General features: G+C 44.3%; 1 protein-coding gene across 1 annotated transcript in view; it reads left to right on the forward strand.

The window, feature by feature from the left end:
• The window catches only part of LOC133482364 (calsyntenin-2-like), a 269,784-nt gene that overhangs the window by 174,823 nt on the left and 79,174 nt on the right, over positions 1 to 15,787 (forward strand). Inside the window, exons 6-8 of the mRNA XM_061782425.1 lie at positions 4,444 to 4,629; positions 6,575 to 6,832; positions 7,396 to 7,517. Of these exons, the coding sequence (XP_061638409.1) occupies positions 4,444 to 4,629; positions 6,575 to 6,832; positions 7,396 to 7,517 (566 nt within the window). The remainder of the gene's footprint in view (positions 1 to 4,443; positions 4,630 to 6,574; positions 6,833 to 7,395; positions 7,518 to 15,787) is intronic.

Here is a 15,787-nt window from a genome sequence, read left to right on the forward strand (position 1 = left end):
TTCACATTTGAATCCTTATGTATGTTTTGTTATTCAGGTTCCTCCCACATTACAAAAACATGTTTTTCCCACGCAGCATGTTTTGCATTCTTTGTTTATGCTCGTTGTGTTTGGCACAATTGTTTTCTTTCATCGTACATTCTGACAAGTTCACGAGTAGCAGTACTTTAGCAGCCTTCAGCAATCACAGTCTGCAAGCTGTAAATCCACTTCAAGACAGGTGCAGCCACTGTATGAGCTAAGGTGGTGAATGTTTGAGGTCGTGAACATGACAGATTCAACACTAGTGAGCAACAAACGTTTCGCTTCTTCTCTACAGTCAGCATTATCTGACGTGCCTCTTTCAGCCTACAAGCAATAATATTATGCATAGATGAGTGGATGAGTAGATGGAAGGATGGACAGTACTTCATTTTAGTATTTTACATTTCCATACGAAAGAGGGCGGCCAAAAGAACATGCTTCTGGTTTATTGTTGAACATCTTCACTGAGTTTAGCATAATGAGAAGAATGCATGCACTTTAAGCAACATACGTGTCCACATTATCCTCTTGTTGTCTCTTGGAGAGGTTGAGCAGACAAACATAAAGAGAAAAGATAGGTGCATTGGCTCCAGCTCACCCATGACCCAAATTAGGATAAGTGATATAGAAAATGTATAATGCAGCCCGATGGGGGGCACAAGCCAGCGCAAACTGTAGGCCGGTCCCAAGCCCGGATAAATGCAGAGAGTTGCGTCAGGAAGGGCATCCGGCTTAAAATTTTGCCAAACAAATATGAGTGTTCATCCAAAGAATTCCATACCGGATCGGTCGTGGTTAACAATGTCCACCACTGGCGCCGTCAACCTGCAGGGTGCCGTTGGAAATTCAGCTACTGTGGGTCGAAGTCGAAGAAGAAAAAGAGGTGGAAAGCGGGTTCTTCGACAGAAAGAGAAGAGGAAAGCACAGAGCTTAGAACTGAATGCGGGGACTTTGAATGTTGGGACTATGACAGGAAAAGCTCGGGAGTTGCTTGACATGATGATTAGGAAAAAGGTTGATATATTGTGTGTCCAGGAGACCAGTTGGAAAGGCAGTAAGGCTAGAAGTTTAGGGGCATGGTTTAAATTATTTTACCATGGTGTAGATGGGAAGAGAAATGGAGTCGGGGCTATTTTAAAAGAAGAGTTGGCTCAGAATGTCTTGGAGGTGAAAAGAGTATCAGATCGAGTGATGAGGCTGAAACTTGAAATTGAGGGTGTTATGTGTAATGTGATTAGTGGCTATGCCCCACAGGTAGGATGTGACATAGAGGTGAAAGAAAAATACTGGAAGGAGCGAGACAAAGTAGTTCTGAGCGTCCCAGACAGAGAGAGTCGTAATTGGTGCAGATTATAATGGACATGTTTGTGAAGGAAATAGGGGTGATGAAGAAGTGATGGGTAAGTACGGCATCCAGGAAATGAACTTGGAGGGACAGATGGTGGTAGACTTTGCAACAAGGATGCAAATGGCTGTAGTGAACTCTTTTTTCCAGAAGAGGCAGGATGACCTACAAGAGCGGAGGTAGAAGCACGCAGGTGGATTACATCTTGTGCAGACGATGTAATCTGAAGGAGGTTACCGACTGTAAGGTAGTGGTAGGGGAGAGTGTGGCTAGACAGCATAGGATGGTGGTGTGTAAGATGACTCTGGTGGTGGGGAGAAAAATTAGGAAGACAAATGGCAGAGCACAGAACCATGTGGTGGAAGCTGAGACATGACGAGTGTTGTGCAGCTTTTCGGGAAGAGGTGAGACAGGCTCTCGGTGGACGGGAGGAGCTTCCAGAAGACTGGACCACTGCAGCCAAGGTGATCAGAGAGGCAGGCAGAAGAGTACTTGGTGTATCTTTTGGCAGGAAAGGAGAGAAGGAGACTTGATGGTGGAACCATACAGTACAGGAAATCGTACAAGGAAAAAGGTTAGCTAAGAAGTGGGACACTGAGAGGACCGAGGAGAGGTGAAAGGAATACATTGAGATGCGACACAGGGCAAAGGTAGAGGTGGCAAAGGCCAAACAAGAAGCATATGATGACATGTATGGCAGGTTGAAAACTAAAGAAGGAGAAAAGGATCTATACAGGCTGGCCAGACAGAGATGGGAAGGATGTGCAGCAGGTTAGGGTGATTAAGGATGGAGATGGAAATATGTTGACTGGTGTCAGCAGTGTGCTTGATAGATGGAAAAAAATACTTCGAGGAGTTAATGAATAAGGAAAATGAGAGAGAAGGGAGAGTAGAAGAGGCAAGTGTGGTGGACCAGGTAGTGGCAATGATTAGTAAGGGGGAAGTTAGAAAGGCATTAATGAGGATGAAAAATGGAAAGGCAATTGGTCCTGATGATATTCCTGTGGAGGTATGGAAGCATCTGGGAGAGGTGGCTGTGGAGTTTTTGACCAGCTTGTTCAATAGAATTCTAGCGCGTGAGAAGATGCCTGAGGAATGGACGAAAAGTGTGCTGGTGCCCATTTTTAAGAACAATGGTGATGTGCAGAGCTATGGGAACTATAGCGGAATAAACTTGATGAGCCACTGTTGGATCTCGCCCAACACCTATAAAAATAGACACAAAAGGAATGAAGACGCTGGTTTCTTTTGCTCATGAGGAGGACGTATGAGAGATTGCTCAGATCCAGTCTCCCATCACGCTCTAAACAATCTCTCCCGTCGCTCCTGTATTTATTTTAAATAGGGAGGTTTCTAAGTTACAAGACATAACATACTAAGCTACAAGACACAACACACTAAGGGGAGGGTTTCAAGGTGAAGACATGAGACCAACACCGGCCACGTCCTTGGTCAGGGTGCCCTTCTCTCTGATGATTCCTGCGAGACATCTTCCTTTCTCTCACGGTCAGCAAGCAACCATCAAAATCGTCCATACTACTTATGCAAGCTAAGCAAATAAATGATAACTTATACAATATATTTAACAGCCACACAATGAAGTTATGGGAAAGAGTAGTGGAGTCTCAGGACAGAAGTGAGTATTTGCGAGCAACAGTATGGTTTCATGCCTAGAAAGAGTACCACAGATGCATTATTTGCCTTGAGGATGTTGATGGAAAAGTACAGAGAAGGTCAGAAGGAGCTACATTGTGTCTTTGTAGATCTAGAGAAAGCCTATGACAGTGTACCCAGAGAGGAACTGTGGTACTGCATGCGGAGGTCTGGAGTGGCAGAGAAGTATGTTAGAATAATACAGGACATGTACGAGGGCAGCAGAACAGCGGTGAGGTGTGCTGCAGGTGTGACAGACGAATTTAATGTGAAGGTTGGATTGCATCAGGGATCAGCCCTGAGCCCCTTCCTGTTTGCAGTGGTGATGGATTGGCTGACAGATGAGGTTAGACAGGAATCCCCGTGGACCATGATGACATTGTGATCTGCAGCGAAAGCAGGGAGCAGGTGGAGGAACAGTTAGAAAGTTGGAGGCATGCACTGGAAAGCAGAGGAATGAAGATTAGCCGAAGTAAGAGAGAATATATGTGCATGAATGAGAGGGGTGGTGGGGCAAGAGTGAGGCTACAGGGAGAAGAGATAGCAAGGGTGGAGGACTTTAAATACTTGGGGTCAACCGTCCAGAGCAATGGTGAGTGTGGTCAGGAAGTGAAGAAACGGGTCCAAGCAGGTTGGAACGGGTGGAGGAAGGTGTCAGGTGTGTAATGTGAGAGAAGAGTCTCTTTGTTTATAAAACAGTGGTGAGGCCAGCCATGATGCACAGATTAGAGACAGTGGCACTGAAGAGACAACAGGAAGCAAAGCTGGAGGTGGCGGAAATGAAGATGTTGAGGTTTGCTCTCGGAGTGACCAGGTTGGATAAAATTAGAAATGAGCTCATCAGAGGGACAGCCGAGGTTCGATGTTTTGGAGACAAAGTTAGAGAGAGCGGACTTCGATGGTTTGGTCACGTCCAGAGGAGAAATAGTGAGTATATTGGTAGAAGGATGATGAGGATGGAGTTGCCAGGCAAGAGAGCTAGAGGAAGACCAAAGAGAAGGTTGATGGATGTCGTGAGGGAAGAGATGAGGGCAGTTGGTGTTCGAGAGGAGGATGCAGGAGATAGGCTTACATGGAAAAGGATGACGCGCTGTGGCGACCCCTAAAGGGACAAGCCGAAAGGAAAAGAAGAAGGTATAGAAAATGTATGGAAGTATTTCAAAGAGCAAACAGAAAGAATAAGAACGGTAATCCAAAATGTCCTGCCCTTCCCCAATCCCCTCTTTTCTCTGAAACTATTTTTTTTCCATTTTTTCACTACTGCTGTTTGATAAATTGGGAAACAATCTCATCCAAGAGGTGAAAACACCGAATTAGTAGAGGTAACAGAAGCAATAAATACTTAACATCTCACTTTCCACCTAGAAAACTACACTCTATACTTGGCATCATGTTCTAACCCCATCTGTTTTGTTTTGTAGGTTGGAATAAACAAGTTGACTATGAACCTGGAACAGGAAGCAAACAGTTGTTTCCGAAAATGCATCTGGAGACCTGTGGTGGGCCGCTGTCATCTGCTAGGACTACAGTGGAGCTGCTGACCAGTCACATTGGAAAGGGATGTGACCGTGAGACCTACTCTGAAAAGTCCCTGCAGAAACTATGTGGTTGGTTCTACTGTCTGTTATTTTGTATAAGGTAAATTGTTCAATTGGCGGCACTGAGAACGACTGGTTAGCACATCTGCCTCACAGTTCTGAGGACCGGGGTTCAAATCCCGGCCCTGCCTTTGTGGAGTTTGCATGTTCTTCCCGTGCCTGCATGGGTTTCTCCGGGTACTCCGGTTTCCTCCCACATCCCAAAAACATGCGTGGTAGGTTGATTGAAGACTCTAAATTGCCCGTAGGTGTGAGTGTGAATGGTTCTTTGTTTATATGTGCCCTGCGATTGGCTGGCGACCAGTTCAGGGTGTACCCCGCCTCTCGCTTGAAGATAGCTGGGATAGGCTCCAGCACGCCGGTGACCCTAGTGAGGATGAGCGGTACAGAAAATGGATGGATGGAGGGCTTACATAGTGTGGCTTTGTTATTACCATTTTTCTCTTCAAACTGGGAAATTTAGTCAATTTTCTAGGCATTTTTTTTCCTGAAAATTTAATTATGTAACCTCACAGGTGGTTCACTTTAAAGGTAATTATGTAATGTGAATACCAAGTGAAAAAAGGGTAAATGTAATTAACTTTCCTTCTATTAAATGGAACTAAAGCCAGCTTTGCAAACTAAGGTAAGCATACTGTAGATATAGACCCATTGTGCCAACATTAACAGCTAAGTGCAAGGAGAGCGGTTATATTTTGATCAGCATTTTTGATTGATTATTTAAATGATTGGCTGGCTGGGTTACACAAAAGCTAACTAACCAATTTTAATGAAAACCTGCAGTTTGTGGTCCAAGGAAGCATTGATTAAAAAAAAAAAATGATGGGTGTCAATGGCAATTGACGCCCACTTTGTAATGGTTGCACCCATTTAGCTATGTGAAATCATTACACTAACAAGGGTATCAAGAGCATAGGACCAGAATTCAATCCAAAAGCTGTCAATAAGGGGTAGGCACATGCTATCATTATATTTGACTAACAGGTTTCAAAACTAACAGGTTTCAAAACCATTGAATACATAACCTTTGCATTCCTTTCCCTGGATGCCCAGAGCATGCACTGTTTACAGACATCGCCTAATAATTATATGATAGCAAGAAAAATAAATTGTAATAGCCTTTTTAAAGCCTACTCAATTTGAGATTATGTCCAACAACATCGGGAAAAAGGCTGCAGCTGCGTCCTTGGAAAGTCAATCCATATGTATTTAATTGAGGGAATCTAATTAATAGAGAGATAATGTTGAGGCTGTCTCATGTATGGCATGAAGAAACACATTGCAGGCAAGAGCAAACATCAAACATGGTGCAAATGTTTTGTTATTAGCAGGAATTATCAGATCCGCATGGTAATTGTTTTGTCTGCATTTAGCAGACATGGTGTAATCACATGCTTTTATCTGAAAAGGAGCGGTGATTCAAATACACAGAGGACTTGGCACAAATAATGTTTGTCAAGGTGACATAAAACAGCTTTTCAGGACTCAACATATTGAGGTTATTGTGTCATGTATGGCAGGGATGATAAAGTTGTTTTTAAAGGGAAGATGAGAATGGGGTAGGACTCAATACAATGAAGTGATGATGAGTACTTACCAGGATTTATAAAGGTCAAGTCACAAAAGTAAACAATTTATGCGATTGGATGCTTCATCCCGTCCTTGCTGTGTGTCTTTTATGTAACTTTACAGCTCATCAACAGACTGCCGCTATCTCACATTACAGTGGTTCTCTCTCCTTTTGAAAGTCAATTTCATTCGCCATGAATCAATAGTCACATCCTCTATCAATCCCGGACCATTGATTATGTATTAAGCTGTGCCATCTGCTTGACTCAGTAAAGTAATCATAGCCAAGGTTGGCCCAATAAACGACACATCTACTGTGATTGTTTATGACACTTCTCTTCCATTCTTCTGTTAAATCTTTCTCTTCCAATGGCAATGACTCCAGGGGCCTCATCGGGCAGCACTGACCTTCTGCCTACCCCCTCCGCTGCCACTAACTGGACAGCTTCTCTGATGACAGACAGCGGGAGGGACAGTGACTTGATTTTCAGGTTTGATGGACACCAGGCGGCTAAAATCCCAGGCTGGGTGGTCCCCCAGAACTTGACGGACCAGTTCACGATAGCAACCTGGATGAAGCATGGACCCAGTCCTGGTCTCAGGGCTGAAAAGGAGACTCTTCTTTGTAATTCTGACAAGACAGGTGGGGGTAAACACTTTGACTCATCATCTAACATTGTTTTGTGCTGTTATTTCTTGCCCACATTCACAGAAAGGCATTTTTAATGTTTGTTGCATTTATCACATGTTCAATCGTGAGAAAAACATAAAATTATATTGTGGGCTCTTGCTACAAAAAAAAAAAAAAAAACAGTCTGCAAACGTGATCATCACAGCTGTTTTTGTTTTTGTTTTTTTACAAACTTTGTGACATCTCCTTTAACTTATTAGAGAACGTAAACATCTTGCACTGTAATGTACACAGCAATGTACACTACAATCCCTAATCAAATTATAGAAGTTAACTGTTCCTAAACAAACCAGAATTGCAATATACTATAAGCAAGGCCTGTGGGGAAAGCCAGGCATTAAATATTGTTATTTTATTAATTCAAGCTTGCAATTACAATGAAGTCACCATCTAAACCGCTGAGTGACTTTGCTCAAAGCAGGAATTTTCTTTCAAATACTCCAGTTTTGGTCTGTCCCAACAGTGAGCAAGTGTGTTGATTTTGTCCAATCCTCTTATTCTTCCCCCTTTTGCAGAGATGAATCGTCATCACTACTCCCTGTATGTCCACAATTGCCGCCTAGTGTTGCTACTAAGGAGGGACTTTACTCAGGTGGATACCTTCAGACCTGCTGAGTTCCACTGGAAACTGGAACAGGTAGGAAGCATTCAGTGGAGTGGAGTGAAGATAATTTGTGTGATACAAGTCTCCTACATATACCGTAATGCCTATAAATTGTGTACATACATAACATAGTAGTGAGTCTCTGCTACTTGGATTGGAAAATATTCATTTGGTTTCTAAATGGTTTAAGCTTTGTTAATGTGTCTTTCAATTACAGTTAATTGCGGGTTCACTTATTTAGCTTCATTCAGACTGAGTAGACACACGAAGCATGTTTGTGTGTAAGTGTTTTTCAGACTGAGTAGACACACGAAGCATGTTTGTGTGTAAGTGTTTTTTTTTAATGCTTTTTATTGCTTGGCTAGACTCCATCGTTCTGCTGGGGGACTTCAATGCTCACGTGGGCAATGACAGTGAGACCTGGAAGGGCGTGATTGGGAGGAATGGCCCCCCGATCAGAACCCGAGTGGTGTTCTGTTATTGGACTTCTGTGCTCATCATAACGAACACCATGTTCAAGCATAAGGGTGTCCACACGTGCACTTGGCACCCGGACACCCTAGGTCGCAGTTCGATGATCGACTTTGTGGTCGTGTCATCGGACTTACGGCCGCATGTCTTGGACACTCGGGTAAAGAGAGGGGCGGAGCTGTCAACTGATCATCACCTGGTGGTGAGTTGGCTCCAATGGAGGGGGAAGATGCCGGTCCGACTTGGCAGGCCCAAACGTATTGTGAGGGTCTGCTGGGAACCTCTGGCGGAATCCCCTGTCAGAAAGAGTTTCAACTCCCACCTCCGACAGAACTTTGCTCATGTTCCGGGGAGGCGGGGGACATCGAGTCCGAGTAGACCATGTTCCGTGCCTCCATTGGTGAGGCGGCCGACCGGAGCTGTGGCCGTAAGGTGGTTGGTGCCTGTCATGGCAGCAATCCCCGAACCCGTTGGTGGACACCAACGGTGAGGGATGCCGTCAAGCTGAAGAAGGAGTCCTATCGGGCCTTTTTGGCATGTGGGACTCCTGAGGCAGCTGATGGGTACCGGCTGGCCAAGCGTTATGCAGCTTTGGTGGTCCCTAAAGCAAAAACTCGGGCATGGGAGGAGTTCGGTGAGGCCATGGAGAAAGACTTCCGGACGGCTTCGAGGAAATTCTGGTCCACCATACGGTGTCTCAGGAGGGGGAAGCAGTGCACCACCAACACTGTGTATAGTGGGGATAGGGCGCTGCTGACCTCGACTCGGGACGTTGTGAGCCGGTGGGGAGAATACTTCGAAGACCTCCTCAATTCCACCGACACGCCTTCCCATGGGGGAGCAGAGTCTGGGTTCTCTGAGGCGGGCTCTCCTATCTCTGGGGTTGAGGTCACCGAGGTGGTTAAAAAGCTCCTCGGTGGCAAGGCCCCGGGGGTGGATGAGATTCGCCCGGAGTTCCTCAAGGCTCTGGATGTTGTAGGGCTTTCCTGGTTGACACGCCTCTGCAACCATCGCGTGGACATCGGGGACAGTGCCTCTGGATTGGCAGACTGGGGTGGTGGTCCCCCTTTTTAAGAAGGGGGACCGGATGGTGTGTTCCAACTACAGGGGGATCACACTCCTCAGCCTCCCTGGTAAGGTCTATTCAGGGGTGCTGGAGAGGAGGGTCCGTCGGGGAGTTGAATCTCAGATTCAGGAGAAGCAGTGTGGTTTTCGTCCTGGCCGTGGAACAGTGGACCAGCTCTTCACCCTTGGCAGGGTCCTCGAGGGTGCATGGGAGTTCGCCCAACCAGTCTACATGTGTTTTGTGGACTTGGAGAAGGTGTTCGACCGTGTCCCTCAGTCGGAAAAGGGTGGAGGAGTTCAAGTATCTTGGGGTCTTGTTCACGAGTGAGGGAAGAATGGAACGTGAGATTGACAGGCGGATCGGTGCAGTGTCTTCAGTGATGCGGACTTTGTATCGATCCGTTGTGGTAAAGAAGGAGCTAAGCCGAAAGACGAAGCTCTCGATTTACCGGTCGATCTACGTTCCTACCCTCACCTATGGTCACGAGCTGTGGGTCGTGACCGAAAGAACAAGATCCAGGATACAAGCGGCCGAAATGAGTTTCCTCCGCACGGTGTCCGGGCTCTCCCTTAGAGATAGGGTGAGAAGCTCGGTCATCCGGGAGGATCACAGAGTAGAGCCGCTGCTCCTTCACATCGAGAGGAGCCAGATGAGGTGGCTGGGGCATCTGATTCGGATGCCTCCCGGACGCCTCCCTGGTAAGGTGTTCCGGGCATGTCCCACCGGGAGGAGACCCCGGGGACGACCCAGGACACGCTGGAGAGACTACATCCTTCGGCTGGCCTGGGAACGCCTCGGGATCCCCCCGGAAGAGCTGGATGAAGTGGCTGGGGAGAGGGAAGTCTGCTAAAGCTACTGCCCCCGCGACCCGACCTCGGATAAGCGGTAGAAAATGGATGGATGGATAGACTAGAAATTATTTTCAAATTAAAAAAGCATAACCTTCAATTATTTAAATAACACTTTTGCTCATAGGTATGCAGTTTACTGGGATATTTACTAATATTTAATGGAATACTGGAATATTGAATTTTGACTGCATTCTGACATGGCATTGTAAACACACCCTTGCAGGAAAATCCTTGCTCCAGGATTGTGTGTGTGTGTTTGTGTGTATTTTGAGTGGACATAAGATGTCTGATGATCAAGGATGCTGTCTGAAAGTCAGAAAGGTCACCTCCACACACCAAATGAGAATATCCGATTCTGGGAAGAGATGCACAGCTGAGCTTAAACATCCAGGTGCAGCACCCAGGGCTAATTTGATCAGTCAGATCATTTCAAACATGTGCCTTTTGGCTGCACACTGTGAAAAAAGTCATCATTCCCATAATTTCATCCAAGGTTGTATTCAAGTCGTCATTTCAACAAAAGGAAAACTATTCTGTCAGGTGTCAGTTAGTGAGAGAATACAATTAATGCAGCTTTATAGATCTCTTTACTATTCTAACACAAGTTTAGCATAACGGGCAGAACTGCAGTCTGTGGCACAAGGTTCGAATCTCTGTGCTTGCATGGATTTTCTCCAGGTAATCCAGTTTCCTCCTCTATTCCAAAAACAGGCAAATTAGACAGACAGTGTTTAATTGTATTATGTTAAGTACATTTTACAAAATAAGTCCAAGGCTATTGTCAAAACATCCTGTTAACATCCTTCTATTTTTTAAAATGCTTATTCTAGTCTGGGTCACAAAAGAATGAGCCTATCCTAGGTGACTTTGGGTAAAAGAGATGGTACATGTACATGGTAGAATTATCAATACTCATTCGCAATAATCGACACATCAAAATATTGACAACCGACACCTCACACTAACATCCAATATAGTCTTCAATTAATCTGACCTTGTGCTTTTGGGAGAAAGCTGGAATACCCAACTCACACAAGCACAAGGAGAAGAGGCAAAAAAACACACAGCAAGGTCCCAGGCCCAAGCTTTAAAAACCACTGTGTTAATGATGCTCTCACTTGGTCATATACAGTTTGGGACGAAATGGGATAGACATTTTCAATTATTGTGACAAAATTAATGATAATGATAATGATACCTGGGTATTTACTTTGTTGTGTTTGAGTGATAAAGTCTGATTCTCAATAAAGCTCAATTATAACACTAAGAAACCACAGCGGAAGCTTAAAAACTCCCCTGTGACACAATAAAACTGTTCCGGCATAAAAGGGATACAGATTTTCCATTCTGCTTGACCTAACAACTGAACAGGACAAAAAAAAAATTATACCTGGGTTTCAGGGATGGATGTTCCCTGTTTTCTCTCCACTGCAGTAATGAGAGGACACAGACTCTTCCTCATTGTTTGGCCATAGGATGACATGATGGTCAAATCAGCCAGCGTTGGCTTCATGCAAGAATGATTCACCTGCAGTCTGGGTGTATATCTCCCGCACTGCACTAAAACCATAAAAATATGCCACTAGTTGCTTTTTGAAAAACGAGTTGCTGGGGTGTCTGAATATTCACTACAATTAGTGACTGATCACTTTCTTGCTCCCCTTAAATGTTAAAGAGGATCATAATGATAAATACAATTTAAAAGGATCATACTGACCATTTAAAATCGGTCACAGTATACAGTAACTGAATATGTGGATTCTTTTGGAAAACATTATCATCACATTATCATAAATCTTGTGGATTGGTTGTGACTTAAGACATGCAGTCTAAAAGTTAGATTTACCTGTGTATCTGCCATGCCACTGTTGGCATCACACGCACCCCATGCACGCACGCACACCACACACCACACCACACACACACGCACACACACACACACACACACACACACGCACACACACACACACACCACACATACACCAGAGGTGGGGGACTCGAGTCACATGACTTCGACTCGAGTAGACTCGAGTTGCTGATTTTATGACTTGCAACTTGCTTGGCAAATTTTATGAAAGACTCGACTTGACTTAAATTTGAACTCCATGACTTGACAAGTCCTACTGTTTACATTTGAAAATCTAAATGTTTAATATAGTGTGCCTTTTGTTTTTGAACATACATGCAAAATCAGTCGCCGTTTTGAACTCAAAATAGGCCATTTACGATTCACGTATAGATGTGATGTGTTTTCCCGGGAGGGCGGGTCGCCATCGCTATCGTCATAGGCTGTTTCGTACTCCTTGAATGCTGGAAGCTAGATCCATTCCGCACATCCACTATCCACACAAATGTAATTGTGATTATTACTCCGTGGCGGACTAATATGCGAGCGCATTGGCCTGAGGTTCCGCCTGTGCGCTCGGGACCTGCTTTGGATAAGTCACAGGAGTTGACAAGACCAGAAAAAACACTTCCGCCGCTTCTGCGGTTAAGAAGTAACGGTACTTTTATTCGGTTACAATGATCTAAGTGTCGCTCGCTACTTTTATTTATCAATTATTGCTTATTTATCAATTATTTCCTGCGCAAGACTACAACTTCGACTTGCGCATTGGGCGGTGTTTCCGCCAATCCAATTTAAGCGCTAGTGACGTTTAAGTCAACACAAAAAAGTCACATGACCTCACACAACGTCTTCTATTGGGCTTCCCTTGCATAGATTTTAACACTAGATAAGCCAGCCCGGCTGATCGTCGTGTCTAAGTGACAACCATTTTGGGAAAGTCGTCATTAACATGAAGGCTATTGGACATTTCACCTCACTTATAACTTGAGAAAACACCATGCAGTAAATTGCTCATGTTTTGTTGCAGTTTTGACTGTGCATACACACATACGCACTCATGATGTGGTTAAAAAAAATAAAATCTGAAATTATTCACTATTTACTCAGTACTTGAGTAATTATTTTACTGTACTTTTTACTCAAGTAATTTTTTGGAGGACTACTTTTTACTTGAGTCACATTATTCAAGTAACAGTACTCTTTCTTGAGTAAAATATTTGGCTACTCCAGTGACGTGCGGTCAGGGTAGACAAGCGAGGCAGAGCCTCACTGGCCCCTGATGGTCTTTCCTTTCCACTACATGTGAATAGTAAAAAAAAAAAAAAAAAAACATTAAATTGTTCCATTTTAGTTCTATGGTCCGTGCTTTACATTGATTTTCTTTTTCAATCCAATAATTTCAATGATTTCATCATTAAAATAGCTGAATTTTCATATTTCCTGTTCAAATGCATAGGAAGCGCAGCTACGAGTCACCCTGAGTCATCGCTCCCATGATGGTTACCACGCACACATCAATTCAGGCAGGCTGTCATTGGTCCATGGCTTCACACAAGAGACATTGGTGTTTCCTCATTGCATCGCCAATAATATACGTTTTATCACACATGTACTGCAATTACTGACGTTTAACAGACTAATATATTTAATGAAAGTGTGTGACATTTAGTCTTTCTTATCGACCAGAAAAGCCACTAAAAGTGCACAGTGGAGTTTGTCATGTACGGCGCCACAACCAGCATGTGGCAGTGTTGAGTTGCGCTTCACAGTGAGTCAGTCACATGACGTAGTCAGTGCCTCACCAATCATGAACCTCACCACACGTCAGTGGGCTACTCTACCCAATTCTGGAGCGGATATTTTCTATTGCTACTCTTATGTTTTAGCAACATGTTTGCTCAACAGATCACCCAGTGTCGTATTTGTTCCACTGGTCTTTTGTATTTTCGCGGTGCTGCGGGTTGTGGCCCTGGTTGTAGTCCCAGCGGAACCGCGAAGCACACGTAACATCAGCAACAAGAGCTGATCCACTAGTACATCTTGTCTTAATTAGGAAACAATTATCTAATTAGTTTACGAATGTTAATGTTAAATGTATTAAGTGATGGAGCGATGTTCGGAATTATGTCACAACACAGAATTAACTAATTTCAAATTCAGAGGTGGCCAATAGAAACAGAAATAGATTGTTCTTAATATTTTCCTAGAAAATGCACTTGGGATTACAAACATTTGTGAAATAATGGGTCGCTCTCAGGAGCTCAGTCAATTCCAGCATGGAGCTGTGATAGGATGCCACCTGTGCAACAAGTCCAGTCGTGACATTTCCTACCTCCTAAATATTCCACAGTCGACTGTCAGCTGTATTATAAGAACGTGGAAGCGTTTGGGAACGACAGCAACTCAACCGCGAAGTGGTCGGCCACGTAAACTAATGGAGTGGGGTCAGTGGATGCTGAGGTGCATAGTGCGAAGAGGTCAACAACTTTCTCCTGAGTCAATCGCTACAGACCTCCAAACTTCATGTAGCCTTCAGATTAGCTCAAGAGCAGTGTGCAGAGAGCTTCATGGAATGGGTTTCCATGGCCGAGCAGCTGCATTCAAGCCATATATCACCAAGTGCAACAGAAAGCGATGGATACACTGCACACCGCCACTGGACTCTGGAGCAGTTGAGACACATTATCTGGAGTGACGAATCACACTTCTCCATCTGGCAATCTGATGAACGAGTCTGGGTTTGGCGGTTGCCAGGACAACGGTACTTCTCTGACTGCATAGTGCAGTGTAAAGTTTGGTGGCGTGAGGATTATGGTGTGGGGTTGTTTTTCAGGAGGTGGGCTTGGCCCCTTAGTTACAGTGAAAGGAACTCTGAATGCTCTGGTAGAGGTTTTGGACAATTCCATGTGCCCAACTTTGTGGGAACTGTTTGGAGATGGCCCCTTGCTCTTCCAACATGACTGTGCCCCAGTGCACAAAGCAAGGTCCATAAAGACATGGATGACAGAGTCTGGTGTGGATGAACTTGACTGGCCTGCATGGAGTCCTGACCTCAACCCAATAGAACACCTTTTGGGATGAATTAGAGCAGCGACTGATAGCCAGGCCTTCACGTCCAACATCAGTGTGTGACCTCACAAATGCGCTTCTCGAAGAATGGTCAAAAATGCCCATAAATGCATCTAAACCTAGTGGACAGCCTTCCCAGAAGAGTTATAGCTGTAAAGGATGGGAAGACGCCATGTTAAATAATAGGGATTAGGAATGGGATGTCACTTAAATTCATATGTGAGTCAAGGCAGCGAATACTTTTGACATTGTATATGCCTATATGTCAGCTGATTCCTCCTTGTAATATAGATAAACCGTATGCGCCCACCCTTATTGGTCGTATGCTTACACCTTCCACTGCTGCTCAGTTCTCGGCTACCTTTAAAAATGCCTCTGTGACTGACAGGGTGCCCTCTCTCCATTTTGACACAGAGAAAATAACCTCTCTGTTCCTCTCCTCTTGTCGCCCTACATAACCCTATCGTTCAAAATTCCAGCCTGAACCATGGCTAAATGATATTGCTTGTGACGTCAGACAGGAGTGTCGTAGAGCTGTATGCAAATGAAAAAGGATAAGCTCCAGGTGTCATATATTTTAAAGGAATGCTGCTGCAGTTATCAAAACGTACAGATACTATGATCTGTCAATCACAGTCACTTGCGCTGCTGTTTTTGATCAGTTTGAGCCTGTCTCGCGTTCTGCTTTGAAAGAAATAGTTGCTCCTTTTGATGTTATCCCTCTTCGCTTTTTAAAGAAATTTGGGACAATCTTGGACTTGGTGTTCCCTTGATTATAAACAGCAGTCTTGCTACAGGTGACATACCAAAATGTTTGAAACAGGCTGTGATGCAACCCTTAATTAAAAAACGTAATGCTACAGTTGTTAACAATTTTTTAACCATTTCTAAACTTCCTTTGATTTAAAAAATACTGGAGAAAGTTGTACTCGGTCAACTGGAGTCTTTTTTTTGGCATGGCATCCACAAGGTTTTCCAATCTGATTTTAAGCCACTC

This window comes from Phyllopteryx taeniolatus, chromosome 8 (genome assembly GCF_024500385.1).
Source record: "Phyllopteryx taeniolatus isolate TA_2022b chromosome 8, UOR_Ptae_1.2, whole genome shotgun sequence".
Classification (NCBI taxonomy): Eukaryota; Metazoa; Chordata; class Actinopteri; order Syngnathiformes; family Syngnathidae; genus Phyllopteryx; species Phyllopteryx taeniolatus.